At 41.2% G+C, this 10,878-nt stretch overlaps 1 protein-coding gene across 1 annotated transcript; it reads right to left on the bottom strand.

Moving 5' to 3' along the window:
* Nucleotides 1-296: 296 nt before the first annotated feature.
* LOC115153350 (protein Wnt-8b) lies at nt 297-8,086 on the bottom strand. Its single transcript, XM_029698703.1, has 7 exons — nt 8,013-8,086; nt 7,317-7,350; nt 5,891-6,029; nt 4,728-4,853; nt 4,304-4,446; nt 1,678-1,818; nt 297-1,586 (listed from the first exon to the last, which is right to left on the bottom strand). Exons 1-7 carry the CDS (start codon nt 8,084-8,086, stop codon nt 1,158-1,160), a joined length of 1,086 nt encoding a protein of 361 aa, XP_029554563.1. The 3' UTR covers nt 297-1,157.
* Nucleotides 8,087-10,878: the final 2,792 nt, after the last annotated feature.

The following is a 10,878-nucleotide window of genomic DNA, read 5'->3' as shown; positions in this document are numbered from 1 at the left end:
AGAAAGAAAGGGGAGGTATTTGTCAAGGCGAAAGGCGTGAAGGAAGGAAGAGTATAATGAAAAGTTTTCTCTTGTTGTTACTTTGGCCCGAGGGTTATCGGATCCCCAAGTGAACAATAAAAAGAGCCTCAGGTTGTGTTGTACCACTGCTGAACATGTCACACGGCGGGAATATAGGAAAGAATCGTGCATTCCATTTTAACACTTCTGAAATGAATTCAACACTTCTGAAATGAATGGATGTGAAATGTGAAATGGGTGGTTGGCATGCTCAATAAATTAATATAATAGGGGAGTTGTAGATTATACTTCTTTAATTACAAACATTTTATAGAAAATAATAACAGCCATGAAAGCAACTATGAATAAAGCAAAAACTAAGGAAAAAAACTGTGCAATAAATAAACAATATACCGAACAAAGTGCTTCATTTTATTTACAATTAAATACATCCTCAAGGTAAGGCTGGGCTGGGGAGGGCAGGGCAAGGGATTGGACGAGAGGAACGCACCCCGAAGTCTCTTCTTGTTTTTCAAACCTATAATCTGAATATCTGTTGTGATACATGCTTGAACAACCTACTGGGATGCTTTGATCTCAGGCACTGTCACAGAGCTTGGTCATCCTGACAGGAAGGAATGTTTGATAAACTGACCAATCGGTAATGGCGTAGCTCATTGGTGGTACTTATGACAATAAATAAGATGTTGTTGAGGTATGCTGTGGACGGACCATTAAGGAAGAGTTGTTCAAGATATCAGGTATGAAGGAGATTATTGAGTATGTAACATGCTTTAAATGCCCAATGACTTATAATAATATATATAATTGGGGGAAAAAAGTTTAAAAAATACTTTTAAATATATGTATACCATTTATACCATCAGTTCTACACAACTAATAGTTTCCCTCTATTTTTTCTCTATCATGTAGTTTTATCAACATGTTTTTTTACACACATTTTCTACCCCACTATTAAACATTTGATTGGGATAACAACAATACTTGACTTATTCAATAAATTATTTTCCAATTAAGTCTTTTGAATACAAGCAGAAAGCTTGTTGTAAAATCGTTTGAGAGGGTCTGTGAAAATCAGCTTGTGAGAAGACAAGGCGTATTGCAGTGATGATGATGGTGAGGAAGATGGATGCAGCTCAGTGCTTCTTCCTGAGCCTCAGGTTCTTCTTACGGCTCCCAGCACTCTCGTTCTTCCCCCTCTGCCCCCCCTTCTTCACACAGAAGTACTTGGTCACCGTCTTACGGCACTGCTCGCACTTCACCGCACAGCACCAGTGGAACTTACAATTGCAACTCGACACCAACTCCGCCTTCCTCTCCTCCACGGCTAAACCGCACTCCCCACACAGCCTCTTGCAGCTCCGCTTCTCCCACTTGTTTAGGTTCTTGCCCTTCTTCAGGCATTCTCTGCCCTCCGTGCCAGGCAGACCCAGAGTACGGTTCTCCAAGCAGTAATCTGGGGAGTCCTCTAGGTGGACCAGTTCTTTACGAGAGAAGGAGCTGAAAGTCTCTGCGATGGCCCCTCGACTGGCTGCACTGTTCCCGGCCCCCCGGAGCAGGTCCACCTTGAATTAATAAATGAATGAACTTTATGTGAAGTGCCTTTAAAGTGCCTATAAACAATATTGTTTAATATAAACAATAAACAATATATACCTTCAGGGCTCGGTGGTACTTCTCCTTCAAGTAGTTTCCCACCTCCCGGAACTCTGGTAGTTGTAACCAGCAGGTCTGTGTGGTGCAGGACCCGGAGACGCCATGGCACTTACATGTCTTCTGCATGGTTCCTTTCACCGCCTGGGAGGGAGAGGAGAGGAGAGGAGAGGAGAGGAGAGGAGTGGAGAGGAGAGGAGAGGAGAGGAGAGGAGAGGAGAGGAGAGGAGAGGAGAGGAGAGGAGAGGAGAGGAGAGGAGAGGAGAGGAGAGGAAAGGAAAGGAGAGGAGAGGAGAGGAGAGGAGAGGAGAGGAGAGGAGAGGAGAGGAGAGGAGAGGAGAGGAGAGGAGAGGAGGGAGACTTTGGTTAAGCTTTATTCTACAGTCTGATTCACCTGGAAAATGGTAATTATAATAACCTGAACATTACATAAAGTAAATACTCTGTAAACTCCAGAAATAACCTATTGTTGCCATATCCTTATTATGTAGAATTTGTTCTTAACTGACTTGCCTAGTTAAATAAAGGTTAAATACAATAAATGTAAGCACTTGGCAAATACCAGCTGAAACAGGAGTATAGAAAAATAAATCATTAAAGAGGCTTATTTTTAAAGCACAGCTGAACACACTAATTCAGCATTTTTTTCTGTTGCTCATCACTGTAAGAAACAATATTTCAGTCTTCGGGGTGTGGTTCTATGTGCCAGTTACTGATGTTTTGTCGCCCATGAGACGCCATACGAACAAAGTCAGTATTACTTTCTCAAAATAGTCCGAATGAATCTAAGATAAGTTGCACAATTTTACATCTAGCTAAGGTATTTGGTGCAGTATTTCTCAAGTAAAAAAAATGTGCAACCTGTTGTCTTATGTGAACATGTCTGTCTCACTGTATCTGTGTTCTGTGGTAGGATTGGATAGAGTGCAATCACTGTAGCTGTGTATCCCTTGTTAGTGGGAAAGTAAGCATTGTGAAATGAAAGCCCAACTGTCAAGTGAGTCATGACGAACTCATTTACAAAACTTTGCTTCTGACTAATATCGTTTTCTATCAGAGAAGTTGTTTATTGCCTTCAGTTGCGCTTTAAAGCAACAACATGCAGATGAGAAGTTCATTGATTTGGTCTCAGGAAATCAGTTTTGTATGTGTGTGTGGCTGAGCATGGTTTTGTTTCAAAGAATCAGTTGTGTAATGTGAAGACCATTGGCTCTTGATTGATGTGTTGTCAAATGAACCCATTGTACGCTCAAGCCTTCCCACTTGACAAAAAGAGGATGAATTCACTGAGGGGAGAAAGGATAGGTTCAAGGTTCATGCTCAAGTTTTTGTCAGCTTTTGTGATCCCCCTCAATATTTCCTGACTTCACCCCGACACATATGTTAACAGATGTCGGTTCAAAAGGAACGTTTCTTTACGGGGAGGAGAAGAGCTTTCTCGCGAGGTGAGGGCCAAATCAAAGTTTCACATCGAGACACTGACTGTGTCCCTCCTGGAGTGAGAGGAGTATTTATTTAGCAAGGCCATTGTCAACATGTTTTCTGCCATGAGAAGAACCAATGAAGAGACTATGGGGAGTCTATTGAGTGTCAAAATGAAGAAGGGGTGAGTTTTTCTTTTTTTCTCTGGTATTTTTTTGTTACAATGATGCTCCAGGTGCCATGGGGTTCGGAGGGGCAGCGAGGGCCCAACAGGAGGGCTCCTAGGCGGGGTAAACAAAGACCACTCCATTCTCTCGCCTGTGGTCCTTCATCCCTGACTATGGACTCCTCAGGGGCCACACAAAGACCAACAGAATAAACGTTGGATGCTTATTGCAAGAATGAAACTAAAAACGTATTTAAAGAGAGCAGGCAGGCATAATACTGGCCCCCGTCTGCAGTGTGTGGAACCATGGGATACTCTAATTAAGAAGTAGCACCAGTGATCCTGAGATCTTGCAACTCAAGTCTTGTCATAATAAAGGACATTCAGTAACTGGTAAATAGGCCCTTCTGGTACAGCGAACACACTGTGGTTATTGGAGGACGAGTGGCACCTCACTTATGGGGACGTGAAAGGGGACGCTTGGGTGGTACGCTTGCTGTAAGCTGTAATTCTCACTGGGCAGGTTGAGAAATAAAAACATTATTCAAAAGGTACTTTACATTGAGCAGTCGGTCGGTTGGGGGGCCGAGTGGGAAACGCAAATATCAGACAGGCCATCTGGCCCTCCAGCTTGAACTACAAGAGCTCCCCCCTATGGCAATCTCACTGATTTAATCTCAACATGATCTGGAGTTCAGAACACCCTGAAAGCCAAGCTCTATATCTATCTGGAATTATGATAATATTTCACTATATCATCAAAGTTTTGTATGGTGCCGAGGGATAGCTCACCCCTTGCAGCACCAATGTGTTGCCTAGCACTCGCCTGCCGATTTGCACCTGAATGGTCGCCACACAGCAACTATCAATCTGGAAAACTGAGGAGTACAGTATTTCCTTGTGTCCTTACTCACAGATGTTTTAGGGGACGTATGGATACTGTTTTTTGGATGCCTTACTGTATGTGTCACAGTCAGGGAACATAGAGAATATAGTGAATAATGGTAAGAGTAAAAGTACAAAGTAAAGTAAATACTGTACCTTGCGTCCAGCCTCGTTGTTGTGGAGGTTCATGGCGGCCCGTGCGTCCTGGCCCGTCTCCAGCGCGTCAACAAACTGCTTGGAGATGGCCTCACCGAACCCCACGTTGTCACTGCAGCCCCCCCACTGCCAGCCTGTACCCCCTGTAAACACAACCACCAGGTCACTGCAGCAGCCATCCCCCCACCCTCCTACCCACTGGGAACACAAGCAGGAGTTTGTCTGTACGAGAGGGTGGCTCACCATTTGTGACGGAAATACGTGGAAGGGAATTATTTCCAAAGTACTTGAAAAAATAATTGAAATGTTGTTTTGCCTACAACCGAATCCCATCACATAACTACAACACAGTATGTACATCAGCTGTTTCATCTATGCATGTCTTGCAATGATCTGTGCGTGGATTTTATTTATCTTCTCTTACCCCGCTGTCCATTCCTGGTGTCATCACAGCCACAGTTGTCAAAGTCTCCCAGACTGCAGTTCCTCGTCAGAGTGTACATGACTCCTGCTGAACTGATGGCATGGACAAACGCTGTCTCCCTGTTCGCTGTGGAAAAAGCAGATGATATATTATTATATTATAGTAGCAATGATTACTGAACTGATGTCAAGGACAATCTCTGTCACTCTGTTTGCTTTGGGTGAGAGAGACATTTTAAAATGCACTCAGGATTGCCTTCTGTACTCAGGATTGCCTTCTGTACTCAGGAATGCCTTCTGTACTCAGGAATGCCTTCTTTACTCAGGAATGCCTTTTGTACTCAGGAATGCCTTCTGTACTCAGGATTGCCTTCTGTACTCAGGAATGCCTTCTGTACTCAGGAATGCCTTCTGTACTCAGGAATGCCTTCTGTACTCAGGAATGCCTTCTGTACTCAGGAATGCCTTCTGTACTCAGGAATGCCTTCCTCTGAATAGGTCATTCCTCTCCTCTAGCCTGTGACCCTAACCCTTATCTTTAGAGTGGGGCTTCTATTTCAACGCCTCTCACTCCACAGTATCCTTTATCTCCTATCTCTCCTGGTAATTAACACATTGCCTCTAATTGCCATTGGGGTGCCATGTTTTCACAAGGCCCCTGAGCAGGGTCCCGTCGATGGGAGGCTCAGTAGGATGTTGTGAATTGGATTAGTAGTGTTTGTTTTGGCCAGTGTGACCGTGGGGTTGCTGTTGTATTGGGTGAGGGAACCGTAGCGGCCGTGGGGTTGCTGTAACGATCCTTTTGACAGATGAATCTCCTGACTAAACAAACAAACAAACACCATCTCACTTTCTAGAAAGAGTCCTTCCTCCTTGATCTGGATGGGCCTATCTGTGACTTAAAGCTGGTCTGTTAATAAAGGGCAAATCAAATTATTCCCTAGTCAGCATATAGTGCACTACTTTTGACCATATAGTGCCGTAGATTTGGTCTGGTCAGCAATAGTGCACTATATGGAGAATAGTGTCATTTAGGCAGAAAAAGAGGGAGTCATTTGGGCAGCACAACAGAAATTCCCAAATTCTCCAAACTTTCTAATTGAAATTCCAAAGTTCCAAAGTGGAAGTCAGAATTCCAATGGAGCCTGGATCATTGGCTCTTACCGCTGCGGAGGCTTCTGTGTGTGGACAGCTGCAGGGCTCTCTCAGGGCAGTTCCATCGGTCCCAGGCAAACTGGTACTTGCACTCCTCGATGCCGCTCTGCGCCCCGGCTGCTACGCTGCTGGAGTAAATCAGGTAAGCCTGGAGGAACACAGAGGAGTATATCATCATGGCATATGTGATGGTACAATATACTAAAAACTGAATAGGTTCAATCATGAAAAGCAACAAATTCTAGAGACATTTAGTTCTATAACCCCAAAATTCCTAGTGTATTATCTGAGTTTTTGTTGTAACAATACTAATAAACATTAGCTTTGGTTAGCAACAGAAATGGACCAAAAAAGTCTTAATACAATATTAATTCAACTTTTTGAACATGATTCACAACCCCTGAGTGAGTTAAGAATCCCAAGCCCTATTCTTTACATGTTCACCATGTCCACTTGGCTTGTTCGCCCAGCTCTCTGGTCCTTGTTGAGACTGTGTGAATGATATGTCTCAAGTGGCCTGTTGAGAGACTGAGCCACCACCTCTCTGCTTCTCACTGAGGTCTGGTGGGATAATGATGACCACCCACCACAGCACAGCACATGCCAGCACTGCCTTTCCTGCCTCTACTGCCTCTAGTTTATTCCCACTCAACACAGAGAGATCTCTACTGCCTTTCCTGCCTCTAGTCTAGCTCTATCAACCGAGGGACCTCTACTGCCTCCATTGTCTCTATACCACAGGTGGCTGGTGGCACCTTAATTGGGGAGGAGGGCTTATAGTAATGGCTGGAACAAAATGAATGGAACGGTATACCATTCCAGTCACTCCATTCCAGACATTATTATGAGCTCTCATCCCTTCACCAACAGCCTCCTGTGCGATACACACTCAATCCTGGGACCTCTTGTGCCTCTACTGCCTCCGTTGCCTCTCATGGGTAAAATTGGAATTGGAATTTCAGTTAACTTCCTAAATTGACTGAAAAAGAAATTCAATTGACCAAAACCCTTTCCAGGTCCTATCCTGCCACTCTTCTATACACACTGAACCCAATAACTCTCCACCTCTACTATCGCAACCCATGGACATTCAAAGCTTCTTCGCCTCAGTAGGGTCAAGTGCATTAGATACAAATATGAAGTGAACCCAAAAGGCCAGCATAACACTGCTAAGTTATACTCTTGCTGTTCTTACAACAAATAAATGATGAAAATGCATATGTATATGAACCATAAACTCTCATTGTGGAGAAAATGAGATGCTGTCTATAGATAGAAACAGAGAGGGAGAAAGAGAGTAACATAACGTAATAATGTCTTCGGAGTGAGGTTTTGTAAGAGGTCCTCACAGGGTGGTTATTGCTCTCTTTTTAGGGAGGGAAGGAGGGAAGGGAAAAGGGGATCTGGGCAGAAGATCAAAAGAATGTTGGCTTACCTTAGGTCCAGTCATCAGGAAATTATTCACTGACCTGGAAGAGGAGACAGCTTATTAACTCTGGGAATTAAGTGTCCTTCAGCAAGGGCAGGAATTCCACAGCTCCCTCACTTAACATCTCTCATTAGGTATCTTTAATAGCATTTAATAATATGGTGCTAAAGCATCATTATCTATCTTATATAATGCAGTACTAAAACATATAATAAAATGGTTCTAAACCATATCATTCCTCTAAATCCTTGTCTCCCAAATGAGTTAAACCCTGGCCTGCTGGTCAATAACCATGGTGTTAAAGTGACATTTCTGGGTAGGTTATATCCAAAAGACCTAAACAAAACAACAACAAAAATCCTCAGTAAAATAGACTGAGATGAAAGTAGATTAATGAGTAATAAATATTACAAGAATTACAGGAGAATATTGAATTGTCATTATTTAATACTTTTCCATCCGTACATTCTCATAAAGGAAAATCAAAAAGCCTAATTGGTAAACCATTTTCAAAGGTAAAAAACTTAAACTAACTTTTTTATTTGATTAGTAAATAGAAAAAGCTTTCACCATGAAAATCATTGAATTATTTCTCTATTCCAATAAGCCTATGTACAATACTTAATTAACAACCTTCCTATCACATCCATTGCTTTGGATGGATGAGGCAATAACAAAGACCCCAAAATAGTTGAAACTCACCAGCTGAAGCAGGACCTTGTCATGTGAGTCATCAAAATGAAGATATAGTAACAGACCTCCAAATGCATGAACATCCTGACAGAAGAGATGAGAGAGGATAGAGGGATGGCATGCACATTCAGCAGCTCTCTAAATGAGGATAGATGATATAGTGAGAGCTACTACCCTACATACATACACAACCCCAATCCACACTGGCTGTATATGCTAAGATACTCATGTGGGACTCACTAGAGGGGGGCTCTGAAATGGACCCACTCTCATCCCAACAAGAGATTATCTACTTAATTAAAGATTTTCCCCGTCTTACTCCCTCGACCAATCAGAAGGAGCGCACCGAGGAGAGATTGAAATGATCAAAAGGGCACCCTGGGCCTCGCGCAGACAAATAGCAACCAGGGAAGAGTCAGCCCGAACTCTCTCTCCATGCCCGCGGCCTTCTGAACGATTCAGGATCAAGTGAATTAATATTAAACCGGTTGAAATCGACTCATCTGGTGGAGTTTGCACCCTGAAAAGTTAATTTACTCACCATCTTGAAAGAGTTTGATACATCGGCCGGTAACTGATAGGCTAACATTACTGGTATTATCTTCTTAGAACAAACACAAGATGTTATTTGGATACTGTGGGATTTCTTGAGAGGTTTGTTTTAGGAAGTTAGCCTGGTTTTACAAATACCACATCCGATTTGATCAACGTTCGTCCCTCTAAAAAGACGCATAGGCTATGACTAGTTAACATCCACATTTTTGAAAATCAGTGTTGAAGTATGTATATCATTTGACATTTTCCAGATGCTCACATTTTCCCCAAAGATCATTTCCAACTTCTGATTTAAAAGAAAATATAAACCTACTACAACGAATTTTAAATGGCTTAACCTAAACTAAATTTACAAGAGAGAACAGTATTAAAAATAGGCCTACGAGTGAGGAAAATTGTTTTAAAACAACATCAGATAGGCTAAACACTGCTAAATATAAGAATAGGCTAACCTAATCAATTTACTAACACATTTCCAAACAACAAATTCACTAACATTTCCATCTCTATAAGATCCATATTAATTAGGTATCGAAAGTATTAACGTTGATTGTTTTGGGAGTGGTTAGGCCTGTTAAAAACATCCCTTTAACAATGAAGACATTTTATTCGAAAATGAGTTTTTGAAAAGATGCCATTAATTTGCCTAATACAAATCGAGGAAAAAGTTTGAATTTATGTACATGAATGACTATAGCTTACCTAAAACGCAATTGTTTATTTTTTTATATATTTTTTTGCCCAGTGAACATTTATAGAATTTCAAGAAATATTAAGGTAGTGTAAAGACATGTTAATACATTTCGATTTTTGAAACGTTTGATGCATTGATCAAAAGATAAGAATAGGTTTAGAGCAAAATCTAGTAACTGCACTCTCATCATGTAGCCTAAACGTTTGCAGAATGAAGTTGCAAATTAAAGCCGTTGTGCATTATTGATGACATTAGCCCTACATAAGAATGCCAACAGTTGCATTGTAGCCTACTGAAGTCAGCGAATTAATCGGTCACTTAATTCAGGCCTTTGACAATTTCATTGAATCGTCTACTGTTGTAATATATAGGCCTAATATGACGTGAAAACTTCATGCCAATTTCAAGTTAACATTTCACCGAAGTGCTGCTCTAGCTTGTGAGAATCGGATACACGTTTTACCTAACAAAACCAAGCGCATTTCCATTGAATGCGATGACATTTTGAGATACCAGAAATTAAAAAAGGTGAGAGGATCCAAAGATTAAGGACTCTAGCCATTGATAAAATTGTCATTTGCATCACTAATCCAGACGGTCGCTATCTAACTTCTCATGTGGGGTTATTGTCACCAACTAACCCCTCGTCTGACCCTTTAAAACCATACAGATCCCTGCTCCTTTGACGTCCGCGCATTTTCTTATATGCAAATTAGGATTAGGGGAAAGTGATTTGGAAAAGTTCATTCGTGGGATGTTTTTGGATTAAGTTTTTAAGCGGGTTCACTGATCAATCAACAAAAATATCAAACATAGTTTCGGATTTATTTAGGTAGGCATATTTTACTAAATTTAGGCCTATATGCGGATATATATTTTTCTGTTCAGTTGAGTAATTTATTCGTATAGGCCATCATAGTCATCTAATTGTTTCATAGGCTTTGGTTATGATGACTACAGGCTATTTGAGTTTATTTATTTATTTTGAATGTATTTATTTTCTATTATTTAAATAGAATCAAAATAAGTTATATTTAAATGTAAGCCTATAGGACTAGTCTATTGGCCTACACTTAAAAAATAAAATGCACGATTGTTTTAGGCCTATACAGGCGGTGCAGCTACAAGCGCCTGGGCCGTCTACAAATGGTTCAGCAAGTGCCTTTTCAGTTGAACGTCATTTTGCTGACTGATTATCTGTGTGTGGCCTATGTCAAAAAAAATCAAATCAAATCATGTAAGCCTAGTCCATGAGCCAGACCCACGCATCAAACAGAACATCTTGAGATTTGATAATGTTACAATCTAAAGTAAGGTAGCCTAATTTAATTTAAGAAAATAAGCATTATGTGAAATGATTAAATGTATGATGCCTATTCTATTTGAATGCAGTATTTCACGGTCATGTAGCATATAAGATTTAAAACAAACTCTAAAGCAGTTGATTTCATTGTGACTATGACCTCATATCACACCCCAATTGCTTTCCAATGTGTGATGAGCAGTCCAACACACCAGACATGAATGAGTCCATGGGCCAGCAGGCCATATTTCACATATTTGTCCACTTTGGGTGGCAAAGTCTAATTAGGATTTTCATTATAGGTCCATGCATGTCTGTGGGTT

The sequence above is a fragment of the Salmo trutta genome, chromosome 18 (assembly GCF_901001165.1).
Source record: "Salmo trutta chromosome 18, fSalTru1.1, whole genome shotgun sequence".
NCBI classification, from domain to species: Eukaryota; Metazoa; Chordata; class Actinopteri; order Salmoniformes; family Salmonidae; genus Salmo; species Salmo trutta.
Note: the sequence above shows the minus strand (reverse complement) of the source record. Positions and strands in the feature narration are given on the sequence as shown.